The sequence below is a fragment of the Tyto alba genome, unplaced genomic scaffold (genome assembly GCF_018691265.1).
Source record: "Tyto alba isolate M040663 unplaced genomic scaffold, T.alba_DEE_v4.0 Super-Scaffold_30, whole genome shotgun sequence".
Taxonomy (NCBI): domain Eukaryota; kingdom Metazoa; phylum Chordata; class Aves; order Strigiformes; family Tytonidae; genus Tyto; species Tyto alba.
In genome coordinates, this window is record NW_024881305.1 from 258,059 (window position 1) to 283,271 (window position 25,213).

The 25,213-nt window shown below is 48.9% G+C and overlaps 1 protein-coding gene and 1 pseudogene across 1 annotated transcript; one reads left to right on the forward strand and one right to left on the reverse strand.

Annotated features, from left to right (window-relative positions):
- Nucleotides 1-656: 656 nt before the first annotated feature.
- On the forward strand, nt 657-4,046 carry LOC116961422 (annotated as a pseudogene).
- A 7,193-nt stretch (nt 4,047-11,239) lies between these two features.
- Nucleotides 11,240-24,838, reverse strand: LOC104361780 (transcription initiation factor TFIID subunit 6). The gene is given in 21 exon segments (XM_042799930.1): nt 11,240-11,303; nt 12,011-12,159; nt 12,161-12,211; nt 12,504-12,629; nt 12,632-12,679; nt 13,801-13,950; nt 13,952-13,985; nt 14,198-14,301; nt 14,304-14,324; nt 14,410-14,489; nt 14,733-14,918; nt 15,199-15,294; nt 15,406-15,483; nt 15,722-15,856; nt 16,293-16,388; nt 16,482-16,538; nt 16,640-16,754; nt 16,756-16,794; nt 24,335-24,420; nt 24,677-24,787; nt 24,790-24,838. Coding segments are annotated over 21 exon segments (1,869 nt in total). The 5' UTR covers nt 24,833-24,838.
- Between the last annotated feature and the right edge of the window lie 375 nt (nt 24,839-25,213).

Consider the following 25,213-nt stretch of genomic DNA (forward strand, 5'->3'; position numbering starts at 1 on the left):
GTTTCTTACCTAAGCCATCTCTCTCAGACTAGTACTCCCATAAAAAGCCTTAGCTGTTAGTAGTCGTACTGAATACACTTCCTCTTCAGGGATGTCAATCTGTTGACATAACCACAGTTCAATACTAAGGTTTTGTATTTTTATGTTGGATGTTTTTTCAATTTTCTGAAGGTGAAAGTGGACGCCTGGGATGTGCACTACACAGGGTCTTGTAGTAAGTCACCTCTGTATCAAAGAGGAGGATGTGACATGGCAGTTATCCTGACAAAGCCCCTTCTGTAACTGTTGATACCTTCTTTTCTCCCAGCCATACGTGCAGCTTGCTGAAGATGATAAGGTTCGGTACGAGAATGAAATGCAGTTGTGGGAAGCAAAAGTGGTCAAACTTGGATGCGAAGACCTGATACGTTCCAGAAAGCCAAAGCCAGAAAAGAAAACTGCTGAAACCTGTAAACAAAGCTGAAACAGCCAAAGCTTCTTCATGTGAAAACGAGGCAAAGTTAAAGTTGAAAAAATCGGAAGAGTGAAATGGTTAAGTATTTTATATGTGATGCCCTTTGGTTGTCATGTCTTTGTCCTGCTGTGTTAATGCTGCAGTCTGCATTAGCACCAAAATTTGGAGAACCCATAAAGGGCCCACTGGAGAAGTAGAAAAGATGATCAGGTAGGAGAGGATGCGGTATCTCTCAGACCTGACTGAAATAATCATTGCAGGTGTAGCCTCAACTGTACAACAGTAACTGGTTAATCAAGCTGTGAATAGTGATACTCACTGACATCAGCAGAGCTCTCCAGTAATGGTAGATAACGGCTAGCTTTTACAAGATATTTTGAATGAAAGCAAGAATATTCTGCAATGTTACCATCTAAATGCTGTAAATAAGAGCTGAAATCTGAGTTAATGCTGCTGTGTTTTATTCCTTCCAGTGGTATTGGTAGCGAAACGCTTCTACGTTTCAACAAAAGGCACAGGGAAGGTAAAATACTAACTTTTATTTCATGCATCTTTTTGTACAAATCAATCAGTGTATACCACTTGTGTTGCATTTCATTAAAGACCATATGAGTTTTGTGTAAACGTATCTTTACAGGACTTTTATTCCATGGCTTTGTTTGGATACATGCAAACACGTTTGCCTTCCTGTTGTCACATTTGGGACAGCCTGGAAGGAAGAAACTATGTGTGAACTGTTAGAACTTTGAGATTTGATGTAATAAATGTAGGTATTTTGAAGAGGTGCTTGTTCTTGTTTACCGGGGTCTGTCTGCCTTAGTGAAAGCCTCATAGGTATTTTGGAGAGTCTATTTTTAGAAGGCAGGCAAGCTTTTTCAGTAGGCAGTGGATTTCATCCATCCCGAATGACTCAGAAAAGCCAGCAAAGCTTCGCTTTTACCAGTGGGAAGTGGAAAGCCAAAGAGGAGTTGCTCGCCCATTTGTTTTACCTTTCTGTTTCCCGCTGGTTTTAAAACGTACCGCTGCTAACTGTGTCTGAGCGCACCTGGCTTTCCTCCTTTGCAGGAGAACACAGAGCGCGTCCCGGGGGCGGAGGCTCTCGCTCCTCAGCAGGTTCCCGGCTCGTCCCTGAGGGGCAGCCGCCCGCACCCAAACCGTCCTTCGGAGCGGCGGGGGGGCGGCGGGGGAAGCCGGGCCGGCTGCAGCCTGGCCGCCGGCATCTGCGCAGCTCCTGCCCGCTCCAATTAATTGTGCGGGAAGCCTTCCCCCTCCCCTGCCGCCCCCCGCGCCCGCCCGCGGAGCGGCTGCAGCCGCGGAGGGGAGCGGAGCGGAGCGGAGCGGGGCCGAGCGGCGCGGCGCGGCTGAGGGGGGGGAATCCCGCCCGCCTCCCTGAGGGCGCTGCCGCCGCCGCGCATAGCGCGGGCTCGGCCTCAGGCTGGCGAGGGGCGGCCGGGCGGGCTGGGGCTGCTGGAGCCGTGCGGGGCCGCCCGGGGCTCTGCCGAGCGCTGCCGCGTCCTGGGCGCCCGCCGGCGGGCCTCGCCGCAGGAGATCCGCAGCGGCTGCCCCCGCGCCTCGCTGCGCGTCCACCCCGGCCGCGCCGAGCCCCACGCCGAGGAGGCGGCGACGCGGCGGTTCCAGGTGAGGGAGGCTGCCGGCCGCCCCGCTGCTGCCGGCCTGACCGGCCGGCCCCTCTGTGCCCGCAGATCCTGGGCAAGGCCTACGCCGCCCTCAGCGAGGCGGAGCAGCGCGCCCTGTACGGTGAGCAGGGCACGGTGGGCGAGGAGGGCGAGGTGCTGAGGGGCGAGCGGGACTGGCAGGGAGTACTGGCGGCTGCTCTTCAGGAAGGTGAGAGCTGGGCCGGGGCCCCGCAGGGCTCGCCTGGGCGGGGGCAGGCCCTGCGGGAAGCGGGGAGCTCCCTGCTTCGGGCCTGTGGCCGTGTCTCCCTGGCGAGCTGCGGGTAAAGCACGTGGCTGCTGTTGTTTTGCTTTGTTTTGTTTTGTTTTGTTTTTTTTTTAACGCTGTCTCTGAAATCCATCTGGTGAATAAATCATGTAACTCCAGAAGTGTCACTTCTTTGCTTCAGATCACAGTGAAAGATTATTGAAGACTTTGAAAAGAGCTAGAAAGATTCGGACAAAGAGCTAGCTGTTATTAAAGCAGCGTATGTGGATTTTGAGGGTGACCTGGACAGAATAATGGAGTCTGTGTTGTGCGTGGACTATACAGATGAACCAAGAACATGGAAAATGGTAGAAAAAGCCATTGCCTCTGGAGAAGTCCCATTCTACAAAGGTTTTGTAAGAGAGTCTAAGCAGAAAATGATTGTGAGAAAAAGGCGGGTAGGTTATATCAATCCGGGACCAAAGGGAAGCATTTTTTTTACGATAAGCTTTTAATCTTCCTTGTTAGAAATAAAATGGAACTGTTCTTGAGGCAAATGTTTGCCACAGGGTTTCTGGGTTACAGATCTTGCTCTGTGTCTTTGACTTTCACATTTGGACACCTGTATTCTCCACCCTTCCCCCCCCCCGCCCCCCGCCTCCCCAATTGTTGTGAAAGGCTTTTGAGCTGTGATAGGCTGCTGCCAATCTTTATTCCTTTGTTTTATTATTCATTCTTTATTTTATTATTATACACAATGGTTTATTACAGTTTAGCATGTCCCTGCATTTATTTACACAGCTATGAGTTGCTGGAGTTCAGTGTACGTGGTAGAAATACGTTATGCTCGCCTTCTGGCGAGTGTGGAATAACATGCTGGACTAAATGGACCTCTTCTTCAACGTGGGGTTTTTTGAACACTTTGTAGATCTTACATGCACATCGCAGTAACCGTTCTCTAAGTTAAAGAAAATGTAATAGCTGCCAAGACAAAAAAAGCGTGGGTGGGGGGAACAGGGATAGGCATAGACATCACATTCAGCATTGTGAAACAACAAAAAACTGTCCCGCTCTACTAAAGCCAGAATGGTCTTTCTTTCACCAGTTTGTCATCTGTGGCCAAATTTGAAAACGATTTGTGTTTCCTTGCAGCTAGATGTATACAGATTTAAAAAAAAAAAAAAAAAAAAGTTTCATAACTATTGTAAGACTTGTCAATTAACTTGCAAAATTCTTGTTAAAAAACTAGTTTGCTACTTTTAGGCAGAAAAAGAAGCTAGAGACGCAGAAGAGACTAAAGCTGAACTGGGACTTGGTGGAGAAGATGATTTGAAAGCACTGATTCAAGTAAGGCTTTTTCTATCTGCTGAAGAGAAGTATGTTACTGGCCTATAATTCTGTTCTCCCTGATCCTCTTTGTAGTTTGGATCCTTGCAACTTGAGAGTTCTGAGGTTAAAAACTGACCTTAATGTTAGCTACCTATGTACTTTACTTAATAGTCAGTGTGGTATGGATTTTATTGCCTGCGTCTTTTGAAAATTAACAAAGTTATTCAAATATCCTTATGGCATACACAATCAAAATATTTAACTTCTAGTTTTAGGTAGTTAGACAGGGAGTATTAATGATTCTTTCTCTGAGGGATTCCATCAGGATGTAGAAGCTGATAGGTCTTACTGTTTTGTATCTTGAGGACCGAGGAAAGAAACATACTGTTTACATTCTGTGCGGAGTCGCGGACGAACGACACGCCGAGATGGGTTCAGTGTGGGAGATAGAGCATCAATCAATGTGTGTGTCTATTGGTCCAGGGTACATATATTTATACAGACAATGATAATTATTATGCCTACTAGTCACTAGCTGATTGGCTTAAGCTCTAAAGGTCGTATTCGCACGGTCCACCTACTTGCAGTTAGCTTACAGCACAAGCTTCTCATAACACTAAGTTTCTCATGCTACTATTTCTGATTCCTGTTGACTTGTTTTTGATACACAACAGTACCATAACACAATGTTTCTCAGACCACCGTTATCATAACACTAAGTTTCTCAGACCACTATTCCTAATTCCCCTTAACCTGTTTTCGACACACCACGGTACACAGGGCTGAAGCGTCCTTGACATTCCTCATGTATCAGCAGCTGCGAGCAGCTGCAGGCAAACCCTAGTGAGGCCCAGCATCAGCAGCTAGAGCAGGCTCTGATCATACAATTGCTCGGTGGGCTCAGGACCCTTGTCTCTGAGCCATTCTCCAACAATTCCCCCTTTTTCTTTTTGTATGAGCAGAGCCTGCGCTAACGTTCGTTCAAAGATTTTCTTAATACATGACAAGGCACAACTCAGGCATGCAGGCTTACAATCTACTGGCTAAAGGCACAGGACCCTTGTCTCTGAGCCATTCTCCAACAATTCCCCCTTTTTCTTTTTGTATGAGCAGAGCCTGCGCCAACGTTTGTTCAAAGATTTTCTTAATACATGAGAAGGCACAACTTAAGCATGCAAGCTCACAATCTATTGGCTAAAGGCACTTATCACGCACCCAGAAGTGCTGTGATAGGTCTGCATCGTTAGTACGCGTGAACAAACTAAATCTACTTTGTGGTTAGTGTATCCAGGCATTCAAACAGGAAGGAAGCACTTGCTTGACTTCCTCCTTCTTGCCCTTCCAGGTGATCCCAAGGGCAGGATTACCATGTGGCAGTTTTCTGCTCAGAGACCCAGCCTGGATTGTCCAAACCCTGTAGGATCAGTGCATAACCCTGATCCCCCCGCAAAAAAAATTCCTACCAGGTTTTCCCCCTTTTTCTTTTTTGGACAATACAGACTCCTTTTAACGTTTGAATCATAGCATTCATAAAGCATTTCCACACAGACCCCAATACCATCATGACAATCATAATGACAATCATCATTGCCAGTCCATGCATCAACAAAGCTTTCAGCCACCCAGTAATTTCCAAGTTTTGTAGATTTGCAACCATCATCCGTCCATTTTCCAAATTCCCAAGTCTCGTAACCAGTCTGTCAGTCCATGTTCCAATCTTATGCAGTCTTATGTAGCAAGAAAACCATCCTTACAGTTTTAAAAGTGTCAGCAATTGTAACAACAGAGTATGCAATACAGAATGTAATACAGGTTTCACCATGCTATGTTCTAAACATTGCAATGAACCCACAACATACAATGAATCTGATACTACATGAACAAGTTTTTGATACCAGTGTTGATGTTGAACAACATACAATGACAGTTCAGAGTTTTAAAGTTCGTAAGAAGTATCCAAACCCCCCAAGGAGAATCTTGTGATCTTGAGTTCCCAGGTGTCCCCCATCCGTTGTCACTACCGGGCAGGCCAACGCCCCAGCAGCATGCCAGTCCCCTTCTAACAAGGCATCACAAATCACCCCACTCCATCGGGGCTGAGCTAAAAGCGGAGCTGGTTCTGGTGAGGGTGACGGGAGTGGCTGTGGGGGGGCTGCCGGCAGCGCTTCCTCTTCTTGTAATTGTAAATGCAGAGTTCTGTTCTGTAGCTCAACTTCCGTAATTTTCTTTCAAGTTTTTGGAGTTTGTCACTGTCCATTACCGATGTTTGACCCTCTTGCTTTAATTCGGACACAGCCGCCGTCTCTCCGACTCAGACGCTGACGCGCCGTCAGGGGCGGAACCATCCGAGGGGGGGGGGGGGGGCGGGCAGAGTTTATGGTGGCACACCGCTCCACCCTGTCCCCCCGCGCCGCCTGATTTCTCTGCCGCTTCTTGCACGGTGGAGCAAACAGGAACACTTGGTGACATGTCCTTAATAGAGCAGAGCTGTTGATTACACCCGAAGAAGGTGGCTAATCGTGACGGACGGTTGGTTTCGGCAGGGACCGGCGGGGATGGTACAGCGCCAACAGCCGCCATGGCAGCAGCAGCTACTTTCTTTTCTGCTGGCATCTCCCTCAGGGCTTTTACGATCGTTCGCCAGACCACCCCTTGCTGTCGTGCTTCACTGCCTTTATTGCCTCCAGTGATGGTCTCGTCCCACAATAAATCACCTACTTCGCGCCACTCCTGTTGGCTAAATATTAGCGAGGGGCCATCGTCCCTCTGCCTCTGAGGTGGGGGATGGGGGGGGCATGACTGTAAGGGCACTGGGTGGGGGCTGGCCTCCAGACTTCCCCTACTTATGTTAACTGAAACCCGCACTCCTGTTGATGGTACAGGAATACGATCACTATCAAAGAGCATAGGTCTGGATGCCTCGCTATCTGGGGTAACAGAGGAACTTTCCCCCCCCAACTTTGTAGTTGCCACAGCTGCAAGGTTCTTTTCAAGCTGATACCGCTTACTATTATTCACCACGTCCCGCCACTGGTTTCATCATTTTCCTTGCAGCTTTATCCTCGTCTATTACCATATCCCATAAAATATCACCTAATCGTCTCCACTCCTCAATATCAAAAAGAGAATTAGGATCTTGAAAACATCCTTTGACCCGTCCTAATGCTACTAAACCTCGAATGACTTTATGCAGTCCACTCCCCGCTTTTCTAAAAAGCACTGTAATAAATCCAGGGCTACCTCCTGTTCCATCTCGTCAACCTGGTGCTCCTTAAGGCACCTCCAGTCCTGTGCTCCCTGGATAAGGCACAGTACTGTTACTGCCAACCCACCCCTGATTAAGGCACCGTCGGCCCTTTGCTCCTTGACTAAAGTACAAAAATACTCCCGCTGGCCCGTGCTCCCTGTTTAAAGCACAAAAAATACTCCCGCCGGCCTGTGCTCCCTGTTTAAGGCACAAAAAATACTTCCCGCCGGCCTGTGCTCCCTGTTTAAGGCACAAAAAATACCCCCGCTGGTCTGTGCTCCCTGTTTAAGGCACAAAAAATACTCCCGCCGGCCTGTGCTCCCTGTTTAAGGCACAAAAAATACCCCCGCTGGCCTGTGCTCCCTGTTTAAGGCACAAAAAATACTCCCGCCGGCCTGTGCTCCCTGTTTAAGGCACAAAAAATACCCCCGCTGGCCTGTGCTCCCTGTTTAAGGCACAAAAAATACTCCCGCCGGCCTGTGCTCCCTGTTTAAGGCATAAAAAAATACTCCTGCCGGCCTGTGCTCCCTGCTTAAGGCACAAAAAATACTCCCGCCGGCCTGTGCTCCCTGTTTAAGGCACAAAAAATACTCCCGCTGGCCTGTGCTCCCTGTTTAAGGCACAAAAAATACTCCCGCCGGCCTGTGCTCCCTGCTTAGGGCACAAAGAATACTCCCGCCGGCCTGTGCTCCCTGCTTAGGGCACAAAAAATACTCCCGCCGGCCTGTGCTCCCTGTTTAAGGCACAAAAAATACTCCCGCTGGCCTGTGCTCCCTGTTTAAGGCACAAAAAATACTCCCGCCGGCCTGTGCTCCCTGTTTAAGGCACAAAAAATACTCCCGCCGGCCTGTGCTCCCTGTTTAAGGCACAAAAAATACTCCCGCCAGCCTGTGCTCCCTGTTTAAGGCACAAAAAATACTCCCGCCGGCCTGTGCTCCCTGTTTAAGGCACAAAAAATACTCCTGCCGGCCTGTGCTCCCTGTTTAAGGCACAAAAAATACTCCCACCGGCCTGTGCTCCCTGTTTAAGGCATAAAAAAATACTCCCGCCGGCCTGTGCTCCCTGTTTAAGGCACAAAAAATACCCCCGCTGGTCTGTGCTCCCTGTTTAAGGCACAAAAAATACTCCTGCCGGCCTGTGCTCCCTGTTTAAGGCACAAAAAATACTCCCGCTGGCCTGTGCTCCCTGTTTAAGGCACAAAAAATACTCCCGCCGGCCTGTGCTCCCTGCTTAGGGCACAAAAAAATACTCCTGCCGGCCTGTGCTCCCTGTTTAAGGCACAAAAAATACTCCTGCCGGCCTGTGCTCCCTGTTTAAGGCACAAAAAATACTCCTGCCGGCCTGTGCTCCCTGTTTAAGGCACAAAAAATACTCCTGCCGGCCTGTGCTCCCTGTTTAAGGCACTAAAAAATTACTCCATTACTTTGATATGTTGCTGATGCTCCGTGACTAAGGCACCAGGTGCAGCTCTTGCCAGCAGCCCTTGCAGAGAGCGACCCTCTATCTCGGTTCAGCTCCTCAGAACGACCCGTCGGAGGCCCACTGTCCGATCGTCCTTGATTCGGCTAGGCGCTGCTGTCTCTGATGTTTCCCCGCGTTTGTTTCTGCCGCCGCTGTATGCAGCGCCTTTCCGCGTCAGCTTCCGGCGCCCCTCTGCGTCAGTTCCGGCGCCCCCCCCCTTCCACTTCCGGGGCCACCCTGCGCTCGCCTCCAGCGCCCCCTCGCGTCCACCCCCGGGGCCGCTCAGCGTCCGCCTGTGGCGTCCCTTCACGTCCGCCCCCGGGGCTGCTCAGCGTTCGCCTGTAGCGTGCCTTCACGTCTGCCCCCGGGGCTGCCGCAGTCGCCTCCTTACCACGTTAGTTCCGGCGCCTTTCCGCTTCCACTCACGGGGCCACTCAATTCCGGTCTTGGGGCCGGTCCAGCCGGCTTCTCTCTGAGTACTCTCCTGGGACTGCCGGGGCCGGCGCCTCTCCGTCTCAGCTCGTAGACCCCGGACGCTGCTGTATTTGGTGTTTCTCCGGGTCCGTTCTCGAATTCCTCGGTCGTTGCTGTTTTTTCTGGGTCCGCCGCTCCGTCCGTGTTCTTCTTCTATGCAGGTCCCTGTTCGGGCGCCATCTTGTGGAGCCGCGGACGAACGACACACCGAGACGGGTTCAGTGTGGGAGATAGAGCATCAATCAACGTGTGTGTCTATTGGTCCAGGGTACATATATTTATATAGACAATGGTAATTATTATGCCTACTAGTCACTAGCTGATTGGCTTAAGCTCTAAAGGTCGTATTTGCACGATCCACCTACTTGCAGTTAGCTTACAGCACAAGCTTCTCATAACACTAAGTTTCTCTTGCTACTATTTCTGATTCCTGTTGACTTGTTTTCGATACACAACAGTACCATAACACTAGGTTTCTCAGACCACTATTCCTAATTCCCCTTAACCTGTTTTCGACACACCACGGTACACAGGGCTGAAGCGTCCTTGACATTCCTCATGTATCAGCAGCTGCGAGCAGCTGCAGGCAAACCCTAGTGAGGCCCAGCATCAGCAGCTAGAGCAGGCTCTGATCATACAGTTGCTCGGTGGGCTCAGGACCCTTGTCTCTGAGCCATTCTCCAACAGAGGACCCCATCATATACCGCCATGCCCTCTGCAACCCCTTGGGGACTTGGAAAACGCTCCAGGGACCCACTCAAGTACCAATAAAACCCTCCATCCTCCCCAAAATCCCCCTAGGGACCCTATCAGGTACCTCCAAACCCTCTGGGACTTGCCAAAGCCCCCTCAAGGACCCCATCAGTTATCCTCAAACCCTCTGGGACCCTTTAGAGACCCTCCATCCTCCCAGAGACCCTCCCAAGTACCCCCAAAAGGCAGAATTCTTTCACTCACTGTGCAAACCAATACACACAGGGTCGAGATATTTCTTTATTTCATGTCTGTGCAGAGATGGGTGCTAGGTGGTAATGCTACTAATAAAGAACACCAAAACTTGCAGGATTAGTAATTTTCCAAGTCCATCCTCTCTACAATGATTGGTTAGTAATTTACATACAATTATAATAACCCCCCACCTAAAATCCTAGGCGCCCTATCAGGTCCCCACAAACCCTATGGGCCCCCCCCTAACTCCTCAGCCCCATCCCACTCCCATTGCCCCCAATCCCTGGTTCACCAAGACAGGGAAATAATCCTGGAGGTAGGTCCAGAGCAGTCACCGTGCACCCGTGTGGAGCAGCGCTCCCCCATGGCAGGGGTTGTCATGATCTGCCAAAAGCCAGAGCCCGTAGAGTGACCTGCGCAGTATGGGGACACGGGAACCCCCCGCCTTGGGGCTACCCACCCCCACAGACAGCCACTTTCCCAGGGTCCCCATTCTCCACAGCACCCCAGAAGTCCCTTTTGAGAGGCGTGTGTGCTGCAGGCACAGTGCTGCCCTTAGGAACGTAGGTATCAAGGAGTGTGTGGGGGTGGGAAATTTGGGGGACCCCCACCCCGGGGTCACCCCCCAGGGTCACCAACACCCCCAGGCACCCACTTTTCCCATCTTCGCCATTTTCCCTCAGGACCCCCAAAACCCCAGGGAGGGGAGGAGCACTCACAGCTGACCTAAGGGACCCAGGTGTCCGGGTGTGGGGGGCAAGGGGACCCCCTGACCTTAAGGCTACTCACCCACCCACCCAGGAACCCCCATTCCCTCAGTCCCCATTTCCACTCAGCACCCCAGAACTCCCCTCTGAGGAGGGAGGGTGTTGCATGCAGTGCTGCACTAAGGGACCCAGGCGTCTTGGAGGGGAGCGGGGAGTGGTGCAAGGGTGGGGACGGGGGGATTTGGAGGACACCCAACCCCTCACCCCGTTGCCCTCCCCAGGGCCACACACCCCCATCCACAGTCTGCATTTTCCCCCCAGCACCCCAAAGCCCCCCAAGGGTATGTGTGTGTTTGCTGCAGGTGCACCACTGCCCTGAGGGACCCAGGTATCCAGGAGGGAGGAGTGGGGGGGGTGAAAAAGGTCAGTGGATTTGGGTGATACACCCTTCCCAGAATTTCTCCCCCTCATGCCCCCCTCCTCCAAGTTATCCCAGAGGCAGAGTTCTTTCACTCACTGTGCAAGCCAATGCACACCGGGTCGAGATATTTCTTTATTTCATGTCTGTGCAGAGATGGGTGCTAGGTGGTAATGCCACAAATAAAGAACACCAAAACTTGCAGGATTAGTAATTTTCCAAGTCCATCCTCTCTACAATGATTGGTTAGTAATTTACATACAATTATAATACTGCTGACACAATACTTCTACTACTATGCATGCTCAGAGGAAGGGTCTTCACCTGGGCAAGGGTCTTCTTGACCTGTAGGTGTGATTTTTAGTATTATCATGAGGGTAGTCCCTAAGGATACACAGACAAGCTGGCAATATGCCCCCTTCAAGGGGTCACGGCTCCAGGGTGTCCTTGTTCAAATGTGGGTGGCTGCTTGTTCTGCTGATCAGGGATGCCTCTGGCTTGTGCAAACCCCTGTTTGCCATAGCCCTGGGACACGGAGGGACAGGGCTGTGCTGTGGGGTACAGGGAGGCACTGGGATGAACTGGGGGCACTGGGAGTTTATTGGGTTATTTACAGTGTGTGGGTGCAGGTATTTACAGGGAGTGTCCCTGTCCCCAGTGGGGGGGATGGCCTGTGAAGTGGGTCCTGGGGCCCCTGGGGACTTCAGGGATCACCCAGGTCACACCCTGTCCCCCTCCAGAGGGATTCTAGGACACTAGGGGTGGGGGGATAAGACATGGGGACACTGGGGGATCCCCAAGCCACCCTCTGTGTCCCCAAAGAAGGGTTCTAGGACACTGGGGGGGGGGACACAGGGACAGTGGGGGACCCCCAGGACACCCCACATCCACAGCAGCTGGGTCCAAGTGAGGTCACTAAGCAGACTGGGGGCACTGTGCCACTGGCCCAGGGAGGGGTCCTGCTGGCCTTCCCAAAGGAGGGGGGGGTGGTTGGGGACTGTCCCTAGACTCTAATTTGGGGGTGACAGTGGAGACGACAATGGGGCAGGCAGTGGCAGAGAGAGACAGTTGCGGTTCTGGGTTGGTGGCACCTTTGGGGATCCCAGTGCCCCTTGGTGTCACCAGTGGAGGGCAGGGATGCCACGAGACACTTCTGGACACTGCTGGTGATGGTGGCACTGGGGACCGTGGGCACCGCTGACACCAGTTTGACCACAGGCTTGACACTGGGGACAGATAATGGTGACAGGGGATGTGGCTGTGGGTGCTGAGCTGGTGCTGAAGGTGGTCACCTGTGGGGCAGGGGGACAGCATGGAGCACAAAGACCGTGGGAGGACATGAGGACAGGGTGGGGCACATGGACATGGGAACTGGGTGGGGTATGGGAATGTGAGGACAGTGTGGGGACACGGGCACCATTGCTGCCACCAGGGCTGGGATCCCCAGGACCCTTGTGGTGACACGGCCATCCCACGACCCAGGGGACATCCCCACAGAAAAGTGGGGGGGGACACAGGGGACAACCCAGGGCCAGGCCAACACCGCTGGCTGCCCAAGGGGATCCCACAGTCCCCATGCAAAGCCAATGACGTCATGAACTTGGTGGGAGTGGGTAGGGGCTGGGGGGCTGTCCCAGGGCACGCCCACACCAGGGTCTGCATGGGCAGTGTGATGGCACTGGGGACCTTGATGATGCTGGGGGGGTGTGGGCAGACCTCTGACCTTGGGGGGCCTGTGACAAGGTCAGAGTGGGACATGGCTATGGGGACAATGAAGATTACATGGGGGATTAGGGGACATGTGTCCTCTGTGTCCCCCCTCATGATTTTGTGGGTCCCTCTGTGATTTTGTGGGTCCCTTCCCTGTTCCCACATGTCCCCATGTCACTCTGTACCCCCAAGTGTCACATCCTGTTTTCCCACCTGTGTGACACCATGTCCCCCACAACTTTTGTGTCCCCCTGCATCTCCACATCCCTCGTGTCCCCATGTCCCCCCAAAGTCCTATGTCCCACAGCCCCACCCTGTGACCCCACGGTCCCCTCATGTCCCCACATCCCCTCCCATGTCCCCATGTCCCTCCCAGTGTCCCCAGGATCAGCCAGATGAAGGTACAGTTGTGAACCTCCTGGGCTCGCACCACGTGGGTGCAGAGAAACATGTGCCCTCCAAGTCCCCAACCCATGTCCCCTGTCTTCCCCCACCCATCCCCCCTGTCCCATTCTGCAAACATGGAGGGGGAGGAGTGAAGGTTGAATACATCTGAAGCAAGATAAGACACAAATGAGTTCAAATGTTGATAACCAAAGGCTGATTCAGTTTATTACTTACAAAAAGACGGAAAGAGGGAAATGCTAGGAAAAGGGGGAAAAACGCAAAGATTGTCTTAAGAAAAGCAAGAGATAGTCACCACCATGGATCCAGCGACATCCCATTGATACTCTTCTTCAGTGGGCACAGCTCTGCTCTTGACTGTCTTGTATCTGTTTTATAGAGTTCTGGTGGTGAGATTTACGGTTGCTTTTCAGCAGTCTTGCTTAAGTTCAGTAGTCAAGATGGTGGCACGTCTGCCACGTAGGCTTGGGTGGCCATGCAACTGTCAATGTATCACTTATTTAGGGGGTCATTGGATCCCCCTCTGAATGCTGTGGCCTTAAAACACGTAGGTGCCAAATGTCCAGTTGCAGTTTTGATGATTGTGCTGTGGTCATGGTGACCGCTCGAAGACAGGAGGCAAACATCTCTTACCAAGACAAGCCAGATGTCACTTATCTTCCAAGGAGGCGAGCATTCTGCTTTAGCAAGGCCATCCAGAACACACAGCCAGAGCAAATATTAACCAGGCAATGGTGAGACAAAAATCCTTTGCCCTTTACACCACCCTCCCTTGGGTGACAGTCAGGGTGGGCCTGTTGACCTGCTGGACCTGCATGGCAGCTTGTGCCCATGACTTCCCCACAGGGGTGCAGAGTAGAACCCCCAGGTAGCCAAAATCCCCCTTGGAGGAGTCCTGGTTGTTGGGACCAGGGGTGCAGGAGCTTGGCCAGCACCGGGGTGCAGTGTTTTTGTGGGGACACTGGGGATGTTGGGGACCCCATGGACACCACCTTGACAACAGGGTCATGGTGAGAACACACAGCTACCTCCCTCACCTGCACCCTGCCAAGTGCCACCTCCAGCCCAGTTTGGACACAATCAGCCCCATAAAGCTGCTAATTATGGGGTCAACCCCCCATACTGTCCACCAATGTGTTCCCAACATGTCCCCAGGTCCCACCAGCAGCAAGGTCTGGACATGGTGGGCCCTGATCCTATTGACATTGCTGACCATGGGACCTTCCAGAATGTTCCGTGCCCACTTGCCCTCCACCTGCAGCCATGGAGGATCAACAATGTCTTCATGACCTGGGGGAAAATTGGGGACATTGAGGAGGCACTGGAGGGGGTGGGCCACGTGTGTCACCGTGAGGGGACACACAGGGACACTCACACTGTGACCCACTTCAGCCTGCCCCACAATGAAGCCGTAGCACGTGGTCCAGGGCATTTTCTTCTCCACCCGGCTCCAGGCTGGGGAGGATACTGCCCCACGGCTCCTCTTCTGCCCCACACTCTTCCCCATAGTTGCCAGTCCTGCCCCACAGCCCCAGTTCTGCCTCATAGACCTGGCCCTGCCCCACAGTTCCCTCCCTGTCCCAAACCCATGTCCATCTGCTGCTCCACAGCCTTGGTCTTAAGCCCAAGGCCCAAAACCCTGCCCCCTGCCCAAATACCCATCCCTACCCCGCACTCTGCTCCATGTCCCTGTCCCACACCCCCACCCCACCTTGGGGAAGGTCCTGATGATATGGAACTGGATGGTGGGGGGGGTGGTGCAGAAATTCTTGCAGATCTGGGCCACCAGCGAGGCGGCGAAGTCCCGCAGATCCCAGTGGTTGTCCATGTCAGAACGGAGGCAGAGCTGGTGGCTCACAATGCACATCATATGGCAGGGATGAGCTCATGGAGCTTGGAGACACAAGGGGACACCATGGAACATGGAGGGGACATGGTGGGCCACATGGACAGCCCTACATCAGGATGTTGGGAGAGCTGCTGGCTCACAACATGTGTTTGTGATGACGAGGACAAGCTGGTGGAGCTTACATACGTGGTGGGGAGATACAGAGAGGGACATAGCTGGGTCACAGCAGCCCTGGGTGTCCAGGACAGGCCAGTGACATCCCTCAGGGGATCCCAGGTAAGGGGACAGTGTGTGTGTGGGGGGGCCCAGACTCACATTTCTCCAGGTAGAGAGTGTGGTTGTCCATTAGAGCCTTCACCATCCACACAAGGTAGATGAACAGCACCAACTTGTTCTGCACTACATTGGCCCAGACCTGGGACAAAGGAGGAACTCAGAAAGTCAGTGTTGGATGTCATAAGGGCCACCCCACCTTTGGGGACACACCAATATCACCCTACATGTTGGGGATCCCCCTGGGACTCAACCCCTCCAAGACAAAGATGATGAAACATGGAAGCATCTGGTAGAAACTGGGGTCAGTGATGATGCTCTGGAGAGCTTCCTGGACATCATCCCAATGGACAAGGGAGCACCCCAAGTGATGTGGCAAGGAGGTGGGGACACGGTGGGGGGGCAACAGGGACCAATAAACACGATATTTAAGGTGGGAGGAGAGTGGGAGGCCACCAACCCAAGAGGTCAGTGTTGAGTTGGGGACACCAGGATGTCCCCAAAGAAGCGGGTTGGAGACTCCCCTCAGATTTTGGGAGACATTGCAAGGGGATATTCATAGCACGTTTGGCCTTGCAGGAGCCCATGCCGGCCTTGGTGACATTGTAGTAGAGCTGCTACTCCATCAAGAGCTCACAGGCACTGCAGGGTTTGAGGAACAGCCAGGTGACCTCCAGCAGGGGCCCCTGCTTCTCCTTCACTGGGATGTAGTCAAAGGAGGGGACACAGTCACCAGGGGTGCAGGGAGCCCCCCAAAATCTCAACAGACACCCCCTCCCCGAGCTTCTCAAGCACACACAGACCCCCAGTAGGTGCAACACAACCCTTCATGGACAACAGCATGAAGCTCCCAGAGCCTCCGTGGAGATCCCAGGGACCCCTCAAACCCCAAGGAACCCCCAAACCTCCACTGATGCCACACAAGCCTTCACATAGACACTTCAGTGACCCCCCCAAACAACCCATGGACCCCCTAGCCCCCCCTGAGATGCCCCACAACCCTTTCTGAAGACCCCATGGACCCAAACACCCCATGGACCACACAAAAACCCCATAGCCTGTCCCAAATGCCCCCCCTAACTTTTCTCCTGCCCCATAGACACTCCCCTCTGATGCTCCCTCCCTTTGCTGTCAGTGGTGGTCCTTCCCCTTCAGGGTCCCATTGTCCTCCTGTTCCAGCTTGGTAGACTTGAAGGGCTTTGTGGCTTCGGCCTTCTGCTGCTCCTTGGAGGCTGGGGTGGTCAAAAATAGGGGGTTTTGAGCTGTAACTTACCCCCCAAGGGGGTCAAATCTACCCCAAGGAGGAGGAGGGGCAGTTTCTTCACCTGGTAGAAGGTTTTTGGGGGTGGCCAGCTGCAACCCTTCATTGCTGAGCCAGTAAGCTGCAAGCGGGGAAAGAGGAGGGGAAAGAAAATGAGGTGAGTATGTCCCCCCCCAAAAAAACTAAAATCATGCCAAAGCCCCCCAAAAAACACAGCCCTGCCCTTGAGGCAGACATTGAGAGGGACACATGACAGTGGGGTGTTGATGATGTCACTCAAATCCACCTCTTTTTCCTAATAAAAAAAAAACTTATGGCTGGTGCCAATGGTGTAAACAGAAGGGGATGAATTCCTGAGTGTGGAAGCCATAGAGGGGCTTCAAGGAGGAAATGGGAGTGGGTCAGCAGGATCCCAAAACACCCTTATGTGGAGACATTTTACATCAATGAAGGCCATGATGATCTTGAAGGCTTTTGAATAACAGAAAAATAAGGACTTTGAATAACAGAAAAATAAGGTAACAACAGACCTTGAAGGTTTTGGAATAACAGAAAAATAAGAACTTTATCAGTGAAAAACAGAGGACTTTGGAAGAACTCCCGGAGCAAAAAAGTTATTGTGACAAAGGAAAAAAAAAGGCATGTGTAGTTAAGATAGCCAATCAAATGTTAGAATAGGTGTGTGAATAATGAATGTTAACCAATAAGCAGTTATGTTGGGGGGATTGACAAATTTGTAGTGGGATAAAAACGCAGCTTTCTGAATAATAAAGGGTCTCTGATCTTAACATCGGAGTCCGTGTCCTCAGTCTCCCCAGATATTGACCCCGATGTCTAGGACACTATCCAGAACCCAGGACAGACTAAGGGATTGGACAAAGCACATTCCAAAGTAGCAGTGTCTGGGGGAGACGTTTCGGCTGAATGATTGTCTTGCCAGCTGGACCAAGTGGACAAAGACCCTGGGGCCATATCATCACCTTTGCCATTACCAGGAGCAGGTGAGCAGCCAAGAAAGGAGATGGGAGCTAATGTGTCAGCTGATGGGAGAGCAGTAGTTAATTTGTTAAAGCATATTTTAAAGAAAAGAGGAATTAAATATGAAGAACGAACTTTAGAGTTGTTATTAGCCTGGCTCAAAAGTAAGGGAGTACCTGCAGAATCCTCTCCTGCTTTTGATATTTTAACTTGGAAAGAAGCAAGAGAGTTGCTTTTTGAGCATGCTTCAAAAGGTGATTTGAATGCAAATCGTGTATTAACAATTTGGCGCTTGGTTTACGAGATCTTAAAAGATTTGCGTGCAGAGAAACGAGTAGGCAGCACCACTCAGAAACTTCTTTTTAACGTGAGCGTGCTGCCTGAAGAACGTTTGCCAGGGATTGTCTCTAACGATCCCCCTGCAGAGATGAACACAGACAGCATCGTAACAGCAGGCACTCAGACTGATCATAGCGATGATGGCCATAAGGAGTCGCAGTTGGATAAAGAATCTGACTGTAAGACTGTGGTTTTACGACCAAGTAACAAGTCACTAAGGTTGAAAAAAAAGGATATCAGGCGTTCTTTGAGAAAAACGAATGATGACAGCAGCAGTGAAGCGGAATACATTCAAGGGGCTAGAAAGACAAGAGGCCGGAAGAGAGTATCTATTAGGGAAAGGTGAAGAAAAATAAGAATGGATGGGTTAAAGGATGCAAAGAAGATAGTCTTGGCATTTCCAGTTATTCTCAGACCAAACCAGCCGCCTCAGTTTCAAGCTTTTGACTGGCAACTAGTGAAGGAACTAAGGAAGGCTGTTGTGCAGAATGGATTACAGTCTCCCTTCTCACAAACATTATTGGAAAATGTGTTGTGTGGGCAATTAGTCACTCTGTATGATTGTCAGCAATTGTCATCGCTAATCTTAATACCGACACAAAAACTACTGTGGAGAGACAAATTTATAGAACTCTGTGAAGTAAAAGCAGTGGAGAATTTGGGACACCAGCAGGGGGATCCCTTGCTAGGAATTGGTGTGCATCATTATGCTGGTACAGGTCAGCTAACAGACCCTCAATTGCAACTGAGAATGCTACTGGATGTTCTGAGAGAAACCGGTCGGATCGCTTTAAGGGTGTTTTTAACTTTGCCTGAAACTGGCAAGGTGCCAATTTCATTTACTTCCATCAAGCAAGGGCCAACTGAACCTTATATGACTTTTATAGATAGGTTACATGATGCTGTTGACAAACAAATTGAACACCCAGAAGCCAAAGAATCGTTATCGCTAAAATTGGCTTTAGAAAATGTTAATGTCGATTGTAAAAAGATATTGATTGCTCTGCCTCGAAATGCCACCTTAGTAGAAATGGTAGAAGCAGCCAACCGGGTGGGAACTATGGAACAACAAGCAACAATGTTAGCAGGAGCTTTTGTGGCTGTGATGAAGCCCTTAGGAGCAAGGAGGTGTTATACCTGTGGACAGCAAGGGCACCTGAGCTTTCAGTGTGGTCAAGGGAAGCGGCAGAACAGACCACAAGGGTACAGCATGCCAGGGGTGTGTCCACGCTGCCACAAAGGACATCACTATGTCAATCAGTGTCAGTCTTGATTTGATAAGAATGGCAATCCTATTAATCATGAGCAGGGAAATGGGAAACGCAGCTCGGACCAGGGCCGCGCCAAGACACAAATGCCCCTGAACGTTTTAAACCAACCTCCATCTTGGGAAAACAGCAGTCAGGGTGTTTGGACCAACTCACAGCCAAGACCAGTGGAAGCGCCAGAGTGGGTGTAGTAAGTACTAAGGATGTTACTTTAACAGATAATAGTGTACATAGAATACCAATAAATGCCCATGGCCCCCTGTGACATGGCCTTAGTGCCTTACTATTGAGACGTTCTAGCGTAACTGTACAAGGAATTTTTGTTTTGCCTGGGGTCCTCAATGGGTATTACATAGGACCCATATAAGCAATGGTGTGGACACCTAGCCCCCCTGTTGCTGTTCTGGCAGGGACAGGTTTGGCACAACCTGTACCATTTTATAATAAGGTGCCTTGTGTTGAAAACAAAGAACGAGGGAGTGGATGATTTGGATCAACATGACAAGAAAAACAAATAATGTGGGCTTTTGAAATCCAGAATAAAAAACCAAAAATGACTGTCACGGTGACCTTAAACAATGCATCAATTCAACTTGCTATGTTGATAGATACAGGAGCTGATGTCACTATAGTATCGGAAGCAGAGTGGCCAAAGGGTTGGCCTGTTACCCTCCCTCAAGGAACTTTGGCAGGAATTGGAGGTAATGCCATGACAAAAGTGAGTAAATTTACAGTTGCATTTATCATGCCTGATGGATTCACATGCTGGACAAAACCTTAGGTGGCACAAATTCCAATGAACCTTATGGGAAGAGACTTGTTAGCTCAGTTTAAATGTGTGTTATCAACAAAATCAGTGAAGCCTTTTTAGCAATGGCTGCTGATCAGCGACCTATACTCAAACTGAAATGGAAAACTGACAAACCGATATGGGTGGATCAGTGGCCTTTAACAGCAGAAAAGGTCGCCATTTTACAACAGTTAGTACAGGAACAGCTTCAAGCAGGACATATTCAGCCATCAACTAGTCACTGGAACACACCTGTTTTTGTAATACCAAAAAAGTCAGGAAAATGGAGATTGTTACATGATTTATGATGAATCAATGAAGTCATGGAAGATATGGGACTTTTGCAATCAGGATTGCCCCACCAACTATGATTCTTGAGGAGTGGAACATTTTAGTCGTTGATCTAAAGGACTGCTTCTTTACCATACCAATCCATCCTGATGATAGTGTTAGGTTTGCATTGTCAGTGCCTACAACAAATAGACAAGGACCAGAGCAACAGTATCAATAGGTGGTCTTGCCTCAAGGAATGAAAAATTCACCAACAGTGTGTCAAATCTATGTGGATATAGCATTGAGACCATTTAGAGAAAAATATCCACAACTATTAGTGCATCATTATATGGATGATATGCTAATAGCAGGGAAAGATAACACTGACCAAATTAAACAGGAATTGTGCAACATGTTAAAAGATTGTCAATTACAAATTGCACCTGAAAAAGTGCAAAGCATTGCACCGTGGAAATGTTTGGGTTGGAAAATATTAGACCACACTATCAAACCTCAAAAGGTGTCAATAAGGGTGAATGTTCAAACACTTAACAATGTGCAAATATTGTTAGGAAACATTAACTGGATAAGGAATTTATTGGATATTGATAATCAGACCTTACAACCATTGTTTGAATTGCCAAATAGAGATATAGAATTGACAGCGCCCAGATCATTAACAAAAGAAGCCGAACAGGCCTTGCAAAAGATAGACCAAATTTTAAGCCAGAGACAAGCACATCCTGTGGTGTATAGACATCCTATAGAATTATTAATCATTAATAATGATTATCTACCCATAGGAATGATAATGCAATGGGTATATAAAGATCCAGAAACAGAAAAATTAAAAATTTTGAAATGGCAGTTTTTATCCCACCAGCCTCAAAAAACAATTACAACCAGACCAGAAAAGTTTGCACAGTTAATTATAAAGGGTAGGAACCGAATTGTGGAATTAAGTGGAAAAGAACCCGAAACTATTATCATTCCTATGACAGAGCAATATTTGCAATGGTGTTTATAGAATAGTCAGTTTTTACAGATTGATTTAGCAGCTTTTAGTGGACAGATAAAGGTGCATCATCCAAGTCATTGGCTAATTACTTTTATGGAGCAGCAGTGTTTGGAACAGAAGCCTAAGTGTAGTACTACTCCAGTAAGTGGGCCGACAGTTTTTACAGATGGTAGTGGAAAAACTGGGAAGGCAGCCCTGACATGGCTCGAGAATGGACAGTGGAAATCACATGTGGTGATTTTGCAGGCCTCTCCACAAGTGGTAGAATTGCGAGCAGTAATTGAAGTATTTAAAAAATGGATGAAAGAAATGGTTAATATTACCACTCGGCCTATGTAGTTGGAGTGGTGCAGCGCTTGGAAAGATAATTTTTAAAGCAAATTAATCGTGAATTGTTATGTAGTCAAATGAAGGAATTATGGTTGTTATTACAGCAACGAGACCATAAATATTATGTGTGTCATCACTGTAGTCATACCAACCTGCCAGGATTTTGTGCTGAAGGAAACGCAAGGATAGATAAACTTACACAACCAGACTTTATGCTACCTGTTCCTGATACATGGTAACAGGCTCGCATATCACATGAACTTTTCCATCAGTCAGCAAAAGTTTTACAAAGACAATTGCATTTACCAATTTCAGAAGCAAAGGCAATCATACAAGCATGCCCAGACTGTCAGCAAATAACAAAAGGACCAACAGTAGCAGTTAATCCAAGAGGATTGCAGTCACTACAATTGTGGCAAACAGATGTGACACATATCCCAGAATCTGGGAAATTAAAATATGTGCATGTATCCATTGATACATATTCAATGGCAGTTTGTATGACAGCATTGAGTGGTGAAACATCTCGGCATGTACAGAACCATTTTAGACATGCTTTTGCAATGTTAGACATCCCCCAAAAGACAAAAACAGATAACGGCCCAGCATATGTTTCACAATCGACAGAACAATTTTTTAGCAAATGGGGAATACAACATATTACTGGCATTCCACAATCTCCGACAGGCCAAGCAATTATAGAACATATACATCAAACATTAAAACATTATTTGCAAAAACAAAAACAGGGAGAATCTGGAGAGACACCAGTAAACAGATTAATGAAAGTACAATATGTGATGAACTTTTTACGATTAGCAGGGGAAGACACTATTCCTCCCATTGTGAAATATACGCAAGCCGTGTCAACAGGAATGTCAACATATAAAGAACAAATTAAGGTGTTAGTGAAAAACAAAGAAGGAGTACGGGAAGGACCATTTCAATTAGTAACATGGGGAAGAGGTTATGCTTGTCCCATTACAGATAGTGAACCTACATGGATCCCGGAAAAATGGGTGAAACCGGCGGTAGAAAAGGAACCTTTGTCAGATGGATCATCTTTGGAGCAGCAATCATCACGACAATGACAGCAGGACCATGGAACATCCAAACAAGACAAAACTTATGGGTGTCTTTTGCAAACTTAACAGGGCAAGACTCATTGTGTCTGTCATTAGCCACACCCGGAGATCCATTCAGAACATGTCTTATTGGAAAGGCGGTGAAGGACTTTAAAGACTTTTGGGAGTATGTGAATGACACTAGCGTCTTAAATAACGTGTGAAATGCTAGTGACATTCAAAAGATCTTTCAGGCATTAAATCGCATTGGACCAGACCCTGAGGAATTAAACATTCTTGCATCAGGAGGAAATAATAGTTGTGTGAGATTTAGTAAGAGAGGAAGAGGCAAAGTCATAGCAGAATCGTTGGGATTAATGACTCAATTTCTCAGTACAAGGATCGGGACAGAAAGAGTTAGGGCATGGCTGAACAATTCAGACGTGCAAGTTGTGGACCCACACAATCCTGTATATCAGAACACATCTTGGTGGTGTGGAGGACAAATTAAAATAGTTGAATCAAAGTTAATTGACAAACCAAGGATGCTACCACCAGGAATATTTTTGATTTGTGATGATAAAGCATTGCCTGGAGTCCCAGCCAAACCAACGGGAGGACCTTGTATGTTAGGGAGATTAACTGTGTTAGCCCCATCCATGATGCAGTTATTAAAACAAACAAAACAAAGGCAAAAAAGAGATTTAGGATATCAGCAAGGTTGTAATTCAAAGGTGGTTAATTGGGGAAAAACAGTAAGAGTATTAGTAGCTTTGTTTGCTCCAAATGTAGGTATAGGTAAAGCTTTAGGTAACATAGGCAAGTTGTCATGTTGGGTGGCGAAGCAAACGAATTTAACTTCAGCTTTAATATCAGAATTAGCAGTAGATGTAAATTCAGTAAGGCACGCAATGCTTCAGAATAGAGCAGCCATAGATTTTTTATTGTTAGCTCAAGGGCATGGATGTGACGATTTTGAAGGAATGTGTTGTATAAATTTGTCAGATCATTCAGAGTCCATTCACAAACAATTAAGACAATTAAAAGATTTGACCAAAGATTTGAAGAGTAAAAAGGACCCAGAATGGTTAAGAGGGTTGTTATCTGGATGGGGGATCACGGAATGGTTACAAGAAGTAATTCTCTGGGGAGGAATGGTTTTATTGGTGATTTTGATTGTTGTTATGATGTTACCTTGTTTTTTGCAGTGTATTCAAGGGATGGTTAAACAACAATATCAACAACTGCATGCCTTGGTTGTTGAAAACAAAAAAGGGGAATTGTGGAGACATTTTACATCAATGAAGGCCATGATGCTCTTGAAGGCTTTTGAATAACAGAAAAATAAGGACTTTGAATAACAGAAAAATAAGGTCACAACAGACCCTGAAGGTTTGTGAATAACAGAAAAATAAGGTAACAACAGACCTTGAATAACAGAAAAATAAGGTAACAACAAACCTTGAAAAAAAGAAAAATAAAGTAACAACAGACCTTGAAGGTTTTGGAATAACAGAAAAATAAGGTTTTGGAATAACAGAAAAATAAGAACGTTATCAGTGAACAACCGATGACTTTGGAAGAATACCCAGAACAGAAAAGTTGTTGTGACAAAGGAAAAAAAAACCATATGTGTAGTTAAGCTAGCCAATCAAATGTTAGAATAGGTGTGTGAATAATGTATATTAACCAGTAAGCACTTATGTTGAGGGGATTGACAACTTTGTAGTGGGATAAAAAGGTGGCTTTCTGAATAATAAAGGGTCTTCAATCTTAACATCGGAGTTCATGACATCAATCTCCTCACTCTTACCTCAGGGGTGTTGGAGGTCCCCCCAAACTGGGTGGTTGTGGTACTTCCATGTTTTTGAGCCTGAGGGCGAAGTCGACATCTCGCATCATCAGTTTGCACCACTTCCTCATGTGCATGAATTTGAGGGTGTTCTAAAAGGGGAGGGAGAGGGGGAAAAAGGGGGAGCAGGGATTTGAGGGGGGACCCCTCCCAAGAAAGGGGGATGTCAGCAGGGAGGGGATGGCAAGCCTGGGTGCCCCAAATCTGAGTGATCCAAGTGGGATGTCCCATCCCCCAAAAACCCAGGGCATCCAAGGGGGTTGCCCCTCCCATTCCCAGTCTCCATCCTCCCCTCATCTCCCCCAAACCCAGGCAACCCCAGGGGGGTGTCCCTAGCCCCCGCCCACCCCGGGCCATCTCCTTGATGCAGTACCTGACCCCTGGACCAGCAGCTTCATGTGCCTCCCCAGGAACCTGCCTGATGCCCACGGCCTCTGCCAGCACCTTCAGCAACTCAGTGGCAGCTGTAGGTGGCTCAGCTTCAGCTGCTTCTCCTCCACCATCCTGCTCCTCTTCCCCCAAAACTGAGGGGACCCCAAAGCTGGGGAGGCCCCAAAGCTGGACAACCCCGAAGCTGGAGGAGCCCTAAAAACAGGGGACCCTAAAACTGGGGTGACCCTAAAGCAAGAGGAACACCAAAGCCATGGGGAACCCTAAAAACAGGCAAGCCTAAAGCCAGGGGAACCCGAAGCTAGGGTGATCCCAAAACCAGGGGGGGACCCTAAAAACAGGACACCTTAAATCCAAGGAGACCATCAGGCTGAGGAAGACCCCAAAATTAAGGACCCCAAAACTGGCATGACCCTAAAGCCCAAGGGGATCCCAAAAATCGGGGGGGACTCTAAAGCCAGGGGGACCCCCAAATCTAGAGAGACCCTAAATCC